The sequence below is a fragment of the Hordeum vulgare genome, chromosome 5H (assembly GCF_904849725.1).
Source record: "Hordeum vulgare subsp. vulgare chromosome 5H, MorexV3_pseudomolecules_assembly, whole genome shotgun sequence".
Classification (NCBI taxonomy): Eukaryota; Viridiplantae; Streptophyta; class Magnoliopsida; order Poales; family Poaceae; genus Hordeum; species Hordeum vulgare.
Genome location: NC_058522.1, coordinates 385,082,034 through 385,101,107, shown reverse-complemented (window position 1 = coordinate 385,101,107; position 19,074 = coordinate 385,082,034). Strand labels below are relative to the sequence as shown.

At 44.3% G+C, this 19,074-nt stretch overlaps 1 protein-coding gene across 4 annotated transcripts; it reads left to right on the top strand.

Annotated features, from left to right (window-relative positions):
• The first annotated feature begins 6,025 nt into the window (after positions 1-6,025).
• LOC123452614 (lipid phosphate phosphatase 2) lies at positions 6,026-13,119 on the top strand. Of its 4 annotated transcripts, XM_045129301.1 has the most exons (9): positions 6,026-6,277; positions 6,491-6,653; positions 10,749-10,970; positions 11,077-11,164; positions 11,244-11,353; positions 11,486-11,579; positions 12,227-12,415; positions 12,521-12,580; positions 12,664-13,119. In XM_045129301.1, exons 3-9 carry the CDS (start codon positions 10,755-10,757, stop codon positions 12,843-12,845), a joined length of 939 nt encoding a protein of 312 aa, XP_044985236.1. In that variant the 5' UTR covers positions 6,026-6,277; positions 6,491-6,653; positions 10,749-10,754; the 3' UTR covers positions 12,846-13,119. The 4 variants fall into 4 exon arrangements, with proteins under 4 accessions (XP_044985236.1, XP_044985234.1, XP_044985233.1 ...); XM_045129299.1 differs by lacking the exon at positions 6,491-6,653 and having other exon boundaries at positions 6,027-6,277; XM_045129298.1 differs by lacking the exons at positions 6,026-6,277; positions 6,491-6,653 and adding an exon at positions 6,709-6,811.
• Positions 13,120-19,074: the final 5,955 nt, after the last annotated feature.

The window sequence follows — 19,074 nt, the reverse complement described above, 5'->3', positions numbered from 1 at the left end:
AGAACACTATGAAAAATGGCGCGTAGATCTATGAGCTCGGAGAAACATGATTGATAGGATACTTAACAAGAACTACCGCAATCATTATTTCATGGGTCTACGACACCGTTTCTAGATTTGACGAAGGAAGCAAGAACATGAGGCATTCATGGAGTTCTAATGGCGCCCTAAGAAATGCGAAGGTTCGGATCTACCTTTACTGAGAAAGGGAGATTTACCTGGAGGAAGAAGAAGATGCCCGGCAAGGAAGTCCTGCAACGACGGCCGCACCTTCGACTGGATAAGGAAGTGGCCGGACGGTGACGATCTGCGGCAGAGCTTCGGCGGAGACAAATTGGTCGAGGGGCGGTTGGAGAAGATGATGCGTCTCGAAGAAGGAAGTGGGGGTAGGTGGCGTTGCCTTCCCCCCGCAGCTATTTAAAAGCCTGGGGCCGGAGACAAAGCGGCAGACGCGGGAATAGAGGCGACAGATTGAAAACCAACAGTGATGGCGCCTAGATTTTCGGGATAACAGGATGAAGACGAAAAAAGGATCCGTTGGGAATGATGTCATCGAATCCCCGAAATGGAGGGAAAAGGTGATGTCATCAATAAGTGACCTGGCGGCTCACGCAATTTGGGAGAGATGGCGGCTTGTCGCCTATCAAAAAGATGGGAGTAGTATGAGTCACACAGGATGAGCATGGAAGTTTATTGGCGTGAATAAATTCAAGTCAATTTGGGGCCTACTGTTGGGGATATTACGTGTGGTGTGACCCGCCCTAATTGGGCCAGGTCAGGAAAGCAGCGACTCATACATACATGGTTAGTGAGCCTTGGCCCAGGCCTGAGGCGTGTTGAGAGATATTCTTCAGAAGGCCGCCAGGGCCCATGAGCCAGATGGCGGTTCAGGATTGATGAAGAAGATAAGTCGCCAAAGAGGTTTCCTGGCTTGGCAAACACGGCGACTTAGAGATATGGAAGGCCACGGTTTGTAACATGGCCAGGACTTTTGTAAACCCTAGGGCCTCGACCTGTATATAAAGGCGAGTCTCTGGGGCAGATAGGGAAAGTTAGAAATCATCGAGAGCTAGGTAAGGCGAGTCACGCCCTCCTTGTAATTGAATCCACCTTCAATATACACAAAGCACGACGTAGGCTTTTACCTCCACACGAGGGGACAAACCTGGGTAAATCTGAGTCTCGCTTCCGCTCACCCCCTTTGAGTCGCCACCAAGGTGCGATGGCTCCTTCACTAAGTCCTTTCACGAGACATCTGCCGTGACAAAACCACGACACTTGGTGTCTTCGGGCCATAATTCCTCCTCTTCTTCGTCATCTTCCTCCAATACAGCCTTGGCCTTCAAAGCTAGGTTGGGAGAGTCTTTTCTTGACCGTTGAACACGAGCTAGAGCATTGTCAGTGGTCTTGTTCAATATGTTCATGGCAATGAACTCATCCAACACATCACTTGAGTACATGGAGTGAAAATATGGCCTCTGACGGGTGACAGAGGACATGGATTTGTTGAAGGGCATAATAGCCTTGAGAAACTTACGCTTGATTGAATTGTCATCCACATCCTTGCTTCCATGATGTTCAAGAGCAACTGCAAGAGTTGTCACCCTTTGATATAGCCCACGAGGATATTTATCCTCAATCATAACAAATTCATCAGCCTCATCAAGTATCACTTCATAGTTCGACCGTTGAATACAAGAACTTCCCTTGTACAGGAAATGATGTGCTTCCAACAATCTTTGGCACGAGTGAAGGGACACAAATGAGCAAGATCTTCAATCGGAACAACTGCTTGAAGGATGAACAAGGCGGAGTGATTGAGTTGATTGTCAACCTCTTCTTTTGGAGTGAGGTTTATTGAATCATGTGGATAATAGCCTTGCTCAATGATTTTCCAGAGTTGTGTTGAGATGTGACTCAAATGAGCCTTTATACGAAAAACCAAGTTACCAAAATCATTCTTAACAAGCTTGGGTGGAGGACCGAGGTTAATAATATGTTGTGGGTGAACTGGTCCTCCATAGACCATGGGAGGAGGAACAGAGGCAAATGTATTTTCCCCACTCGTTCCTTGAGGCAATTTATCTCTATCACTACTTGCATTTTGCGTTTCGGAATTGGTCCCCGTATCCGAAGTTGTGGGATTAACCACATGCAACGGGTCGGTAGACAATTTGAAACTATCAAGGAAATCTCAAAGCATGTTCTTGACCTCGATAGCCGCTGAGGATTTAATATGGACATGGCCTCATTTAGGTCCTCTTGTGAGATCGAGTTTGCTACAGATGCCTCAGGCAATTCCACCGGTCTAACCTTGCCGTCAACCATACTGTTTGGGTGGTGAAACCCTTAATAAAGAGACGAGGCTCTGATACCAATTGAAAGGATCGATATGGTTGACTATAGGGGGAGGTGAATAGGCAACTAACAAATTTTAAATTTTCTTTTAATAAATTAAGTTTATCAACAAATAGGTTGTCTAGATATGCAACCAAATGAATAACCTATATGATGCTATCAACAATAATAGTAAGCAAGAACTAAATATAAGTAAAGGTTAGAAATAACCACAAGTGGAACCGATGAAGACGAGGATGTGTTTCCGAAATTCCTTCCCTTTGAGGGAAAGTATGTCTCCGTTGGAGCGGTATGGAGGCACAATGCTCCCCAAGATGCCTCTAAGGCCATCGTATTCTCCTCATGCCCTCATACGATGTGATGTGTCGTGAATCCACTAAGTGGTGCCCTTGAAGGCGGCGATCGAACCTTTACAAACAAGGTTGGGGCAATCTCCACAACTTAATTGGAGGCTCCCAACGAGACCATGAAGCTTCACCATAATGGAATATTGCTTTGAGGTGACCTATTCCGTCTAGGGTGCTCAAACACCCAAGAGTAACAAGATCCGCAAGGGATTAGTGGGGGGAATCAAATATCTCTTCGTGGAAGTGTAGATTGAGGCCTTCTCCTCCAAACCCTAGAAAATAAATAAGAATCATTGGCCAGGGAAGGAGACACATGCAAGAGAGATCTTGGGGGGCAACAATGAAGCTTTGGGGGAAAAAGGTATGTCTCCACGGGGAAGAAGACCCACTTATATAGTGGAGGAGAAATCCGACCGTTTTTTGCCCACAAATCATGAAGGAGCGGTAGTACCGCTTGGGGGAGCGGTACTTCCGCTTGCACGACAGAAACAGGTCGGGCATCCAATAGACTGGAGACAGGGAGGAGCAGAAGTTCCGCTGGAGCGGTACTACCGCTCCAACCAGCGGTACTACCGCCACTTAGAAAACAGGGGATGTAGAGCGGAAGTAGCGCTCACGGTGTTACTTCCGCTACCAACTTTCGCTCAAAAAATAATTTCTAAGCAGAACCGAAAAACCGAAAACATAAGCGGAAGTGAGGCCAGGATTAGGGAGCGGCAGTACCGCCTAAGCGGTAGTACCGCTAAACTCCAGGGGTACTTCCACCCAAGCGGTAGTACCGCTCCACTCCGAGCGGTACTTCCGCTTACCAAAGATCAAGAGGACAACTCCAAAGTGCTGAGGAGGAAAGGTGGTGACGAATGTGTACGTGAGTGATTCTCCCAACCTTTCCAAACGTGGACCCCTCTTGATAGTATGAATTATCCTATGACTCAAGCCCACCAACTCTAAATCATATGAAGTACTCCGTCTTCTCGTTTAACATCCGAGGGAAAGAATAACCGTCTCGTGCCACCTGATAACCTGTGAAAGCTTAAAGCACACGATTAGTCCGCAAATGTGTTGTCATCAACCAACAGAACTACTTAGGGAAGATTATGCTCTTACATCATGTCTATGGTTAGAAAACCTTAACCATCTTCAATCAACGAGCTAGTCTAGTAGAGGCCCACTATGGACAAAGTGTTGTTTAAGTATCCACACATGTATCTAAGTTTCGAGTCAATACAATTCTAGCATGGATAATACACGTTTATCATGGACACAGAAATACGATAATAAACAATTTATTATTGCCCCAGGGCATATTTCCAACATGGGCATCCCGTCCATTCACCCTAGTGCGATGAACGAGAAGAGAACCGACATTCAAGTTGCCGCTTCGCGAGCCTAGGCGCCCGCTACTATTTGAAGGTCCCCGACCACGACACAAATTGCACCACCTCCAGGTCCCATCTCCATTCGTCTGAGCCACCATCACACCCTTCTTTCTTCTTCGACCTTTGAGACCAATGCTTGAGACCCGCCGTGAGTGGTGGAAGACCCTCTCACCGTGGCGTCACAACAAAATCACGACCGAGGTGGACGCACGGCGTCAACGGTGCGCGAACCGCATTACGACGGGAGATCCCTACAAGAAGCAGAGGTGTGCACGACGCACGAACCACTTGGATGTGGAAGACGTCGAAGGAGGAGCAAGCGAATGTGTCGCCTGCGAGACACACCCTACAACAGGGAGTTGCATACTACAACATTGTAATCGCAGAGGCGCAGCCGCCGGTCCCCATGTTTGAGATGCTACAAGAGGAGCAGCGGTCCAACCTGAGGCTCCTTGGGCACCACTGCTGTGCGGAGGTCCAGATCGCCGAGAAGAAGAAGAACAAGCGAAACATTGTAACGGGCGCTTTGCGATTCCCTGGGCAGCGCCTCCGCCATCCGCAAGGAATGGTGGCGGCTCCGCATCAATGAGGAGGCGAACGATCACACACGTTGCCGACATCGGCAACTCCGCGTTGTCTGCGTCGGGCCGCAAAGACCATGAGGTCGACCCATTCGGTTGAATCGTCTACCTCACCTTCATCGACATCTGGCTCTGAAGCAGGACGTGGGACACAAAGCTGCACAAGTCTGGAAAAGAGTAGACTAGGGACGACTTAACATTTGCTATATAAAAAATCCGCAATGTTAGAAAATGTCATCCACCTATGCCTACTCCTTCATTCAATTTTTTACAGGTACATAGCCCTATACCTTCACCTTCGTAGATGACCCTGTTTTGTTGGCTATGTTTATTTAAATAGTCACATGAAAAGGGGATCTTTTCTCACCTGAATACATTACTTAAAAAACAGTTAAATTCAAGAGTCGCTCTTTAAGTTTTTACCGATACAGTTTATAAAAGAAATATGATAAAAAATTAAACAAGTCGACCTCATTTACAAGGAAAGACGGACTGAAAACCGTACAAGTCAGAAGTGTAAAAAAGGAAGAAAGAGAAAAAACGCCCAAGACAAAGCATGTCTAGCTAACAAGCAGAAAAACCAACATAAAAAATACAAATAGATATAGAGTATCGTTAAAGAAAATACAATACCATGACTTTACAAAAAAAACCTAACGTACCACACTGATATGCATAGCGAACCCCACGGCCAACTCGAAGCACCCACAACCAACAAATGTAACTACACGAATTCTGAACGATTAGGGACCTTTGTTGGTTATGTGTGTCTTACGCTTTTCTTTTTCCCGACGTGAATCGGAAGAGGAAAGATAATAGACTCAAAATGGCTTCTCTTTTTCCCGAAGAAGAGAAGATAATAAAGTCCTGTTTGGTTTCAAATAAGTCACCAACTTATAAGTTGAAAAGTGCAAAAAGTGACTTATTTTACCAAATGAACCTAACTTATAAGTCACCCTAACTTATAAGTCATAAGTTGCTTCACCCAAACTTAAAACTTATAAGCCATCCACTTTTGTATGGGACCCATCATCTTTTTGGTTTTATAATATAAAACATGATGAAAAGATGTGGTCAGGTGACTTATAAGTTCTTCGCAAAAAAAAAAATGACTTATAAATCAGATGACAACCAAACAGACGTGGCTTATAAATCACCTCACTTATTGAAACCAAACAGGCCTTAATACGTTCAAAATGGCTAAGACCTGCGGCTGTGGTCGTTCTCGCATGGCGGCACGCACCCCATAGCAGCAGTCAACAAAGGTTGTCGCCTCGAGTATCTGGACGCCTCAACTCTCAAGCGTTTGGCTGTCCCCACAGCGCCCACCACAACGCTACCAGACGGTTTCATGTAGAGCAGGAGTAGATTCAAAATCATTTGAAAGCAAAATTCCCCACTCCACTTTTTTTTTGTTTCCTCTAAAGGACAAAGCAACCAATAATAATCCCCTCAGTCCCTCACCAACCCTCGTCTCTTCTTCTTTCCCAGCCCCGCAATCCATCCGTCGCGCGCCCAACCGTCGCCGGCGGCGCGGAGCACCGTCTTCTCCCCGGCATCCTCCAGGGCGGAGCGCTGGAGATCCGACTCCGCTCGACTCCTTCTCGCGTCGGTAAGGAACGCCATCTTGATTGCTGGATGAGTTTGGATATATTTTTGTTTTGTTTTGTTTTGTTCCGGAGTGTCGTATCCTTCCCTCGCTGCACCCGGGGGCAACCCACCCGAATCTCCTCCTTCTTTTCTTTTCCTTCTAATAAATTTCTCCCTCGCTGCGGGCGCCGCTGCTTCAGCAATCTTAGTCCACCTGCTCCATGGTTTTGGTTAGGTTCTTACTGTTCAGAGCGCACTATCGGTCCCTGCTAACCGCGTCGAACAAGATTTGGTGCGAAAAATATTGGTACGGCCGTCCGCCCCCCAGAGTCAAGTGGCAGTGGGCAAACAACTGCTCCACCGACGGACGATCTTTAAAGTGATACTACCAGCAACAGGTAGCTGCTCTAGGCCGTACCTATTCAATCTTTACTTCCAGTTGGCTTGAAAATTTCGACATCGAGCCAACCGTTTCCAGTGTTTAATGGTCAAGTGGTCGAATCAGCAGAAGGAGTTTTGGCTATTAGTTTCGAAGCTGGCCTGTTTCAGGACTAAAGTAAGGGTCGACATTATTTGTTCCGTGACTTGGGAGTTTTTGTTTCATTGAGGCTTCCACTGTTCTATTCAGCGATTGGCCCTGTTTTTTCGAGTTTCCGAGGTACATGCAGTGTGTTGATTGTCTGGATAACTCAACAGTTTGTTTGGTTCATTCATGATTCAGTTTACTCCTTGGGTTTGTCAGTTTCAACTAGTTGGATTTTCACCATAAACTCGTTTAGTTGTTTGGTCACAAGGAAAATTTCCAGGTTGTTCCGGTTTATTCGACCGCTTAGTACTTCAATCTTTGCAGTGTTTCATGTATGGCGATGCTGACAGTCAGATCTTCACAAATTCTATTTACAATTTTATCTCGTTACTTTATGGCTACTCCATAGTAAATTTGCATTCTTAAATCTTTTCTCAAGTGATGGAAGAAATAAAGCCAAAATTTACATTGATAGCAGAACACTGATGCTGGCTGTACCATCATTGTTATGTTCAAACCTTTGTGATTGCATATGAATATTCCAGCTCTGCTTAGGAACCCTATCATATTAGGATTGCAATGGAGAAATGGGGATATTGCAATACACAATGCCAAGTTTGCATTTATCCTTCCTATAGCCCTATCATATTTTTATATATCATGCAGGCCCATGTAATTGCTTTTCTATTCTTTTGTGATGCTATTTGAGTTCGTAACTAGGGAATTATCACCTACTCCCTCCGTCCCAAAATAAGTGATTCAACTTTGTACTAGTTGAGTCACTTATTTTGGGAATTGGGATGGAGGGAGTATTTAGGAACCAGTTACAGAAAGAGAATTGTGAAATAATGAATACACCAAGACAGGATTATGAGCTGAGATAATTTGTAACTTAGCAAGATCATCTGGGCCAGTAAGTTCCTGTAGACATCGCTACAAGAATTCTAAGCCATTTAGTTTCTATCAACTGAATGACATCTTAAGTTTTGTAGATTCTTTGACACAATTGCAGTACTTAACTGAGCTTAGCGTATGACTTGAAATTTTATTTAAAATTTTATTTTCTGCTGCGTTCCTTACTGATTAGAAGAATCAAGAGTAAATTTATATGTCAAACACTATCATTGCTTGAAGTTTGTTTAATTTTTGCATGCTTGATTAGTTGCTATGGGATTTGATAATTTGTATAGAACAGGCTTTCATCCTGTTTTACAGAGAAAGCCACACGACCGAAGGAGACATGGTGTCTAGACAACTCTCTTTCAAAGCAGAAGGCTAAACAAGGCGAGCAGAGCAAACAACACAGAATGAACACCATGCCCCTAGCCTGGAAACGTTATGAGGAGTGCACTACTGGATGACGCCAACTTGTCGCTGTGCAAAAGCACATGAGTTGCAGAGCCACAACAAGAAGCACTAGAAGGAGTCGACCACAAGCGAATCCACATCCCCTGGATAAAATCATTGGACTACAACGCAACACTACACCGAACTTGCTCTAGACAGAGGAGTGTGACCCTGCCAACGAGCAGAAGGGATTGAGATGTACCGCCCCGACCAAACCCACAGTTAACCCACTGGTTCCTAGACGTTGTGCTTGACTACCTCCTAGGATCTAGACTGGCCCCACAGATCAACACTAGTCTTTTCTGCGCACGTTGCCCTCACTCGTGCACACTCAGAATCAACGTCCTAGTCGGTTATCCATCTTCAAATTGCTCCAAGCGAAGCATGCTTAACTTTGAGGTTCCTTTCGTATGGGTTCCCAGATAAGAAGGTGCACCTTGTTGATATGAGTAGTCCATCATTTCTATTAAGCCGGGGTGTCACATACACCTACACTCAAAAGGAATTGACGTTCACGTCTGCCCAATAGAAATGATTCCCCTTGGCACCACATGCCATGATGGGCCACACGTGCCATGCGCCACATGCCCACACACCTAACCCGCACACGCCCGTGTAACTGTGAGGGTCGGCTCTGATACCAATTGTATCGCCCTGGCCAAACCCATTGATTCCTTGCCATTACACCTGGCTACCACCTAGGATCTAGACTACCACCTAGGATCTAGTCTCGCTCCACAAACCAACCGATATCAACTTCCTAGTCGGTCACCCATCCTCAAGTTCCTCCAAGCCAAGTACACGTAACTTCTAGGTTCCTTCGTATGGGTTCCCGGAAAAGAAGGCGCACCTTGTTGATACGAGTAGTCTATTATTCCTATTAAGCCGGGATGCCACATGGGACAACCGCCGATGTAGTACCATGCAGAAGAGAGGGGCCAATGGAGCCACCATCATCTCAAACCGAAGATGCTCTCAGTCACCATCCATGCCTGCCGAAGAAGCCATCGCACCACACCCAGAAGGGAATTGAGATATCTAGCGTCACGCCTGGAGGGGTAACATTGCGTCACGCCTTCGCTGCTGAGTCCAACAGGATGGACATGGGTTGTCACCCAGGACTTTGGAAGGGGATGGAAGAACTGCGATGACGCCCCCAAGAGGGATACAACATCCAAAGGCCTAGCTGTCACCGGCATATCTGTGGCGACCTCGCTAGGACTACCCAGTGCCCACATTGCGAAGGAAAGCAGCCAACACCGTGGCCACCAGGAGCAGTCCGCGCCGCCTGCCTTCGAGGGCCGTCACAATGGTTTCTGGCCCTGCAAGAGGGGCGTGCCAGGAGGGAACCTCACCGTCACTGCCACCTTAGAGCCACACAACCCAGCCTTTTGAGTTGTTCTTGAGAGGCCGGGGTGATTGTTTGGGTCACCCTCGAGTTTCAATTTCGAGAGTGACATGAGGGCCAGTTTTCCACAATCCCACTTATCTTGGAACTTGGTAATTATGTTGGTTGCCCAGACTTGTTATGTTATCAGCTCCCCAGATTCCTGGACTAGGATCAGCATTTTCTAATAATCACCTGTATTGGAGGTCGATCGATGTCCCAAGCCTCTATCAACATTCAACTCTTGTTTTGTTGTCTTTTCAAATGATCACAATGGGAGGGATGCAACTTTATTGTTTATTGTTTGGTTGGCTGCAACAGGTTGGACGTTCCTGGTATTTAGTTACATTTCTGATTATTGTGAATTGTTACCCAGATCTCAGAGGTTTTAGGGTTTTGTTGACATTCCATAAGTTGGATCTTTAATTGTTTGCTAGTGAGCATCAATATTTGTAGGCCAGTTGTACTGATTTTTTTGGAACATGCTACTTCCCTGCATGCCTCAGTGTAATGTGATGTTTTCTAAGTTGTAGCCAGCACTCCGAATTGATATAACTAAGTCCTAGATAAATATGTTGAATTATTTATAATGGCCTTCTGAAGTGGTTCTGTGTTAGGAACTTGACTTGGTCTCCATGCTTCCTAGGGTAGAACCTTTGGGCTGTGATGTTTACCACGAGAACAACTTTTTATCTACTGGGGTTTGTAGTTATAGCCTGCATATTTTGCACAGGTGATAAATCATGTTGATAATGGATTTCTCATAATAATTTTATTACTTCAAATTTCATTGGGCGGGGATTTTCATGCTCCCTACAGTGGGCTCTTTGGGCTGCCATGTTTTTCATTTGACATTCCTTAATCACTGGGTTGATGCGTAAAATATTATTACAGTATTACTAGTTTATATGAGATGCTAATGTTTGATAATCGGAACTATAGCCTATAAATATACCATTTTCCAATCAAGCACGCAAGTTATTTGGAATTGTAGGAGCACTAAGGAAATAAAAGGATAGAAAATTATCTACAAAAGCAAGTCAAGCAGAGTAACACTGTCTTCATAAGAAATGCTACAACTGCAAGTATTTGTGCTCCTGTTTTTGTTATTAAACCTTTTTGATCTTTTGTCTTTTACTTCATGAATCATAGCTGCATTAAATCCAGTCTATCTTGTAATTATTGCAACTTTACTCACAATTCTTTGTCTTGCTCCCTTTGTTATTTATATAGGACATAATGGCGGATATCCAGTTAGGATGTTACACTATAAAGTCCCATGGAGCCAAAGTAGCAAGACTCCACATGTATGACTGGATAATACTTCTCCTCCTTGCTGTCATAGATGGACTGCTGAATATAATCGAGCCTTTTCATCGCTTCATTGGGAAGGACATGATGACTGACTTGAGATATCCATTAAAGGGCAATACTGTGCCCTTTTGGGCTGTTCCGGTGTGTTCTCGTGCTGCTAATTTCGGACTTCTTTTTTCCACCGCTTACATCATTTTGTGTGCCATTGAAAAGATAGTTCCAATTTTGTAACTCACCTGATTTGCAGCTCATTGGAATTGTCTTACCATGTGTCATCTTTGGTGGAATTTACTTCAAGAAGAAGAATATCTATGATTTGCACCATGGCATACTGGGTATTTCAATATTCTTGGGCATATGAATATGTTTATGTTGTATGTACAAAATAATAATTCTAAACACATATTTTTGTAGGTATTCTTTATTCGGTGCTCATAACTGCGGTGATTACTGATGCAATTAAGGATGGAGTTGGCCGACCACGTCCTGATTTCTTCTGGCGCTGTTTCCCAGATGGAAAGGATGTAAGATTACTAGTCGATAACTTCACTTTTTCCAGACACAAGTTCTCTTTGTTGACCTGCCCACTGTTCAATTGTTCTTATCATGTATGGAGTCCAAATTGACCAAAACTCATTGAAGGACTCTATTTTCAGTTTTATGATAATGTCACTACTGGCGTTCTGTGCCATGGAGAGAAGAGTGTCATCAAAGAAGGTCACAAGAGCTTCCCAAGTGGACATTCATCATGTAAGTGATGACATGAATACTTAATAATACCTTATGTTTCCTTTGATAATATTGGTGTCAGGCATTTGTTGGCCAGCTATGCCTGAGGCATTCTTTCTTTAAAACTCCATTACATACTTGAAGTTGTTTTTTACACCCTTGTGATAATCGACAGCCTGGTGCATTGGCCACTTTGCTGCGATGTGGCAGTGAACCAGGAAGTGGCAGGCTTGAAAGTGCAGTGGCGTGCCGCCTTCCAGTTTAGATGCTTGGTTGCTGCTTGGTGTAGGATTAGTTGTGTGATAAGTGGTTCTGGAACTACTCCACGGCATAAAAACGTTGGGTTTGTCATGCCTGCCATTTTGTGGACGTATATGTATATCTTATAATGGTCATGTGTTTGATTAGAGACCCCACAAAATTGGCCTAGCCTCAGCCATGTCTTATGGTTGGAGTCAAAACATGCTCTCTGTGGTGAAATATGGGTCCTGTCGGAAGCATTACTAAGCATACGTAATAAATATTTAGGCTATTTCAATATCAAAATTGGGTACAAGTCTCAGTCTTTCATTAGGCAGATCTAGCATCTATGGTAGTGTTGTTACAATTCCGTCAAATAGGTTGTCCACTAACTGTGTTTTCTTTCACCTTGTGTTTATCTATTCTAGGGTCTTTTGCCGGCCTAGGCTTCCTTACGTGGTACTTGACTGGAAAAATTGCAGTTTTTGACCGTAAAGGTCATATTGCAAAGCTCTGCATTATTGTTCTGCCTCTACTTACTGCTGCGCTTGTTGCCGTTTCTCGAGTGGATGACTACTGGCATCACTGGCAAGATGTATTTGCAGGAGCTATTATAGGTTTGCCATTTTCATAGTTCTTCAAATTCACATAGCTGACCTTCTATATTGTTCTAACTGCACATACTTATTTTCTTGTCATTTTGTTCCCTATTCCCTTTGCAGGTCTCACAGTGGCTTCATTTTGTTACCTGCAATTTTTCCCATATCCTTATGATACAGATGGTGCCTCCTTCTACTCTTTCTACCTACCGAGTTTTGTGTTCCTCCGTGTTTTTCAGCGACAACAGTAACAATTTCCGTTGCAGGACTGTGGCCTCACGCATATACCCTTCAGCTAGCCGAGGCACGCAACAGTGGCATTGCAAACTCCTTCAGCGTGCGACCACCCACGGAGACCGAAGAAGGGGAAGGTCAGGGCGGGATCGCCCTAAGAGACACCAGTCCTATTCTTGACACCATGGAGTCTGGCAGGAGATACGGAAACTAGGAGGACCGGGATCAGACGACTACCCTAAGTACCATGATCGTCCTGACCTTCTTCGTGGGCTTGTTTTCGACAAGCATAGCAGGGGAGAGCTGCTTTCTCACGCACAGTTTGGTGTATTATAGAGCTTGACGTTTCGTCAACCTCTATGGGTTTTTCAGTGTTTATTAGAGGTTTGGTTTATGTTGTGTTAACTGGATAGTTAGCCTTGTAAGGATCAGCTGTACATTACCTAGTGGAGTGCTTCGTCGTCCATGGCGGTGAACATGTTGCATTATTTCTTGCTCTCTCTGCCCCGAGCCCCTGAGCGATGGTTCATATTCTTGCTCTTGAGCTTGAACTATGTAGGTTTGGTTGTCTACACACACAGTGAAGCCAGAAGCAAAGGCTTGCTAGCTGCTAAGCTGGTCGGACCGGGACTGTAATGGATTAGCCCATTGCAAAGCTGTAACCGGGTAATGTTCCTTGTTCTTCTTAAGAAGTAGGGCCTGGAACCATATTCAGTTCACATGGATGGTATTGTATTCAACTCGAGTGCTGCCTTTTTTCATATTTTGATTTTGAGGGAACCTGAGGGGATTTCTTCCTACGGTGTTTTTTATAAATTTTTGGTCAGCCCAAGTCGCCTGGCCAAGCACTTGGGAGTTTCGTGCTTTGAGTGACGAGAGAATGTGATGCGGCCTTCGTATTATCTTGCATTAATCTTTGATTTCGGCATCCATATATAGCGACTAGACTAGAGAGAGCAATTGTCATCACACATACAATCATACGGGGAGGATGGGGAACACAGCTGGCAGGCTGTCCTGCATCGGCGTGTCCTGCGATTTCCGGCTCAGCTGCTGCGGCAAGAAGCTTCCTAGCCGTTCTCGGGTGCTGGAGCCGGTGCCGGCGCCGGGGCTGGCTGGCAGCTATCCACCGGCGCCGGGGCTGGCTGTCAGCTACCCACCGGCGCCGCCTGCTCCTGTCCCTCCTCATCCTGCTCCATGTCCAGGGTGTGCCAACGTGCACGGCCAGGGCAAGTAGTTAACAGGAATATGCGCATATCGCGTCGCGGTGGAACGGAAGACTCTCTGTCTTTTGTTGTTTGTGTGGCATATGCTTTTCTGGTGTAAAGTTGTTTCTCTTGCTTGTTTGTAATTGTAATGTACTCCGATCAGTTCATCAGGTATTGCCCCTACATTTGATAAATAACTAGCAAATATGTCCGTGCGTTGCAAACGGGAGACGAAATATTACGCTCTAACCAAATAAGTATGGCTCAATACCTTGATGTATGAGCGTCCTTTATTTTTTTTTAATTTTAACACAGTGGTTCATCATGTTGACACTTCTTTATTTTTTTCCACCCTCTTTATTGATATCCGGCGTGTCCATGTAATTACAATGGATTTGACGTGGTAAATCTCAAGACTATGAGCCAGCCACTGCATGCCACACTTGTTATTGTGTAGCAAAATGAGATTTTTAAAACTTTAACAACTAATCTCGTTGATCACATACTACTTCCAACCCCTAGGCATATAAACACTTCTCAAAAACTAAGTAAAAGCTAAACCTAGAAGACTTAACCGCTCAAATTCTAAAGCTATTTAGATCATTCTTATGAGGAACTACTAAAATAGACCACATGACAGTATGAAAATAATAATTATTATTAGCACAATTTCAAACAATATGAAAATCAATATTAAATCACTGGTACATAAACCTCATATCAACAGTTTAGTGTCCATCGCTTTTGCGAAATGAACCTCTTTTGCCTGGTTTTTATTTTTTATTATCTTACGTTTTTATCTTTTCTTTTCGGTTTCACATTTTCTCTTAGTTTTTCTATTTACTTTTTTATTTATTTCTTTTTCATTTTCCTATTCATATTTGAAATAATGAACATTATTAGAAATCGTAAACATTTTTTAAATTCATGATTTTTTTACAAAGTCCTAATTTTCTGAATAACAAACATTGTATGATTTCATGAACATTTTTTTAGAACTCACAACTTTTAAAATTTGGATTTTTGGGAAATTACTAAATAATAAGATAGGAAAAATAAAAAAATTAATGAGAAAAGAAAAGGCATAAAAGTAAAGATAGAAACATGGGCCAGCCATGAAAACGTACTGGAAGGAGGATGTGCATGCTAGCTGTAATAAAAATAAAAAAGGAAGACTTAAAAAAGCGGCAGGAACGAGGGTATGCCCTCTAGCAGCATGGGGCTTCAATCACTACGCTACACATGCATTAGGAACAATTTCGTGCTTAAACTTATAAGAACGAAACCCCATGACAAGAAAATATGAATCGTTTTCTTAACTTCTGGATGGCATAGTGGGTAATTTAGGACAACTTTAGGGGTAAAAACTATGACGTACGGCAGAAGCAATAGATGCTTTATTAGTAGGTATATATTTGCAAGTGTCATCCGCAACCAAATTTTTACTCCACTTGGAGAATTGCATGGCTGATATATATCTAAACATGATTTTATACATTTGGCTCAGACCGTGTGTGTGTGTGTGCAATCTTGTTCTAGAATTCTATGCAGGCTGTCATCTGTATGATAGGGTACATATTTTGTATTGAATTTATTTGCACATAAGTTAGATGGATTGGAATTTATGTAGTAATAGTTTGATGTTGGAGTTTCTGCTTAGACTTTTATCTTGGAAAGGAGCCATCCAATCCAAGGTACACATACCACTATGTTACTCTTATGTTATATAGTGATCATAAAGGCACAATTACAAACTTGATGTTTAACATTGACGACCTGGACTATCACACCTACAAATTTGTTGTCTTAGAGCATCTCTAGCAGATCCCGCATTTCTGCTAAAACTGTAAAATAACCGTCGTTTTGCTGTTTCGGGCCAAAAACGCACGCACACCAGATCCCGCAAAAGTGGTTGGCCTGCAAAAAAAATCTGAGGGGCGCGACAGTTTTCCCCCGTGGAACTGTCAAAATCACGTTTTGCGCAGTCGACCCGGCGATGACCTCTATTCTAGATCGATTTGGCGGGAGGGACATTTCACCGCGACAGTTCACCTCTTCCCCCGCCGCCAAGGATCTTCACCTCCCCGCTCCGACCGAGCTCCCGGCGGCCCTCCAGCGCGGCCATGGACACCCCCGACCCCGCGCTCGCCACCGTGGAAGTAGAGGTAGCCAAATCAATGGCGGGCGGAGCCGCGGTGGATCTCCCCGCCGGCCATCTCCGGGCCACGCCGGAAGCCTCCTCCAACGTCGTTCCTCGCAAGCGCCTCGGCAACATCATCGTGCAGGGAGGCGCGCCCGTTCCCGCCGCCACCGTTGCCGCCACCAAGGGGCTAGTCGCCCTAAAGCTCGCCCTCCCGCTCGGTATAGGGACGCCGTCAATATTGGCGAAATCGAGGTGGCGGATGCAGCGAAGAAGAAGGTCGTGCTCAAACGCAAGCTGGCGCCTCTGGCCAACAAGGCCCCGACAAGTTCTACGCCTGCCACCGCCGCCATCGGTGGTGGTGGTGTTTGTGGTGGTGGTGTTGTTGGTGCTTGATGGTTCTTCATCATGGTTTCGCTACTTTAATGTGGTTCTTTTGATGCAAAAATGATCTATTCGGTTGTTTGGATGCTTAAAACTATATTATTTGCTATTTGTATGTGAGAACTATGTTGAATTTCCAAACTTTTCATTTTAATTGTTTTTTTATTTGTGCAATTCTATTTTTGCGGTTTGCAGGTCCACTTTTGGCTGCGGCCGAGCAGACACCGCATTGCAGAACTGTAAAACAGAATATTCTCTTTTGTAGTTCGGGAATACAGTGTCTGTTCTGCCGCAGCCAAAAGTGGACCGGCAAATCCGTTTTTCACACCCCGCATTGCGGGTTTGCAGGCTGACGGAATGCGGTGTCTGCTAGAGATGCTCTTACATTGGCTGTGTTGCTTTTATTTTTCCTTCAAAAAGGGGAATGCCATGGCCTTTGCATCATAGGATGCACATATCCATGTTATTAGACGTGAAACAAGTCCAATTCATTGAGTACCCAATAACAAAACAAATAAATAAAACACACGGCCACAAACAGTCAAAAACCTGAGATTACATAGCTCATCCTCGTAACATACAAGTGACCCGCCAGCCAAACTGATTGAATAAAACCTGCACAACTGTTGTTGGTTGTGTTGCTTAGGCTGAGTTGTACACCACTCTAGCATATAAAAAGGACATGCCCGGATATAGTTAGTGTTAGAACAAAGTGGTGGAAACTCAAGGGGAAGCGATTCATGCCCTCAAGGAGAAGGTTATTGAGGGGAGGAAGAAGGTGATGCAAACAATATGTGGATGACGATGAGAAGGAAGGTGACTTCAAAGAAGGACGACCAGGAGAAGTAGAAGCGAAGCTAAAAATACCTGATAATAGAACACTGATGTCCACAAAGCTATTAAGGAGAAGAAATAATGTTTCACATGTCTACACCTAAATAAGCGTGTGGACAACATAGAGAAGCACACGACGGAAAAGAAGACCGCAAAGTGATTTGTGGGTGAAGCAAGGGATTGGACGTACGGTGACCTCTACCAACGTTTAAAAGTAAGGAAGATGGTTTACTAGCATAAAACCATGGTTTGTAGGCTGTTTTGGTACATGGGCAGCTGGTGGTTTCTTGATATGCCTCAAAGCATGTGCTAGTACTCGATAGAGGTGGTTCCAAAAACTGCCTCCAATTTCTTACCACCGTAAGCAGTTTCGCACTCAAGACCGCCTCCAACTTCTGTCATGCCACAAGCGGCTTGCAACATATAACCCCTTGAAGTACTCTATCACTTAGAGCGGCTTTCTGCATACAATCATGCGCAGTGTAGTAAGTTCATTTTACTAGAAAGTTCCATTGCAATTAAAATGCCAAAAGATCACATGTACATATAGAGAGCCATAAACATTCTCATTCATCATAGAAGTCAAATACACCACATAATAAATTCAAATATGTTGACTAATTTACATAGTTTATAACCCACATATGAAAGGAAGATTTGTAAATTGAAGAATCCCTAACATCAACAAGGAAGATCTAAATCCAAAGATCCTAAACCATCCAACATATTCATTGATTTAATAAATGCATGTAGTTAAAAATATCATACCTAAATCAAATCCATTGCAAATGCAATGGCTGGTGTTTGGACATATGTGCCAATATTTGGCGCGATTTGTTTCATACCCAAGGGTGATCTTCTTATGCCAAGACATTGCCCCACACAACCTATTGCCGACTAATCGCCACTTCATTTTGTGCAGTGCAACTAAAATTGGTCTATATATGGAAAACACAACTTATTTGAAATCAAATGCAAGCAAACTTAGTTATGCATAATTAATTATCAATTGATATTAGTTCACCTTACTATCTGATAACTACTGTTCGCTAGTAGAAAAGAGGGCTTTGGTCCAAGGCCTGAAATCCCATTAGTCCCGGTTCACTCACGAACCGGGACCCATGGGGGCATCGGTCCCGGTTCGTGAGGCCAGGGCGTCGGACGGACCTCGTGGGCCATTGGTCCCGCTTTGTTTGACCCCTTTGGTTCTGGTTCCAGACACGAACCGGAACCAATAGGCCGGCAACCGTTCGTATCCCCCTTTAGTCCCGGTTGGTGGATCAAACTGGGACTAAGTGGTGGTGGCAACCGTTCGTATCACCCTTTAGTCCCGGTTGGTGGTGCAACCCAGGACTAAAGATCCGAACGGTTTGCCTCCCGCGTCGTTTCCAGCGATGAAAAGCACAACTGAAGCACAGTCTCTCACCATTCTCTATTCTTCTCCTCTCTTGATCTCCTCTCTTCTTCCTCTCTTCTTCCCTTCTCTTCTTCCACCATGCCAACAACTCGCTTGGGAGAGGTGCTCGCACATGGCACGACCGAACTCGATGTCGTGTACACGAACGACAACAGGGAGGTGCCGCATTTTCTTCGACAGTTGCAGGGAGGGATTGACGCCGCGGAGGAGCATGATCATTTCTTGGGGCTTGATCTAGAGTACACGGCCAATCAACAAGGTGTTGCCGTCATCCAACTATGTTTCAAACTCCATGTCTTGATCTTCCAATGGACGAGGTATGTTTTGAGGCTTTCTTTGATCCAAGGTTATAAAGATTGCATATAGTGATCTCTCTAGGTTCCATTGGATAGCAATATGCATTTTCTATATATGTTCCATTGGATAGTTAATTGAAGGTTTCCTGATCAATTCATAGGAT

What these genes read in the sequence shown, in the direction of transcription:
- LOC123452614 (XM_045129298.1), top strand. Translation starts at nt 6,740, where the DNA reads ATGGTCAAGTGGTCGAATCAGCAGAAGGAGTTTTGGCTATTAGTTTCG. An exon ending in TTTGCACCATGGCATACTGG is followed by an intron (nt 11,165 to 11,243) that starts GTATTTCAATAT and finishes ATATTTTTGTAG; the next exon opens with GTATTCTTTATTCGGTGCTC. An exon ending in ATTTGCAGGAGCTATTATAG is followed by an intron (nt 12,416 to 12,520) that starts GTTTGCCATTTT and finishes TTCCCTTTGCAG; the next exon opens with GTCTCACAGTGGCTTCATTT.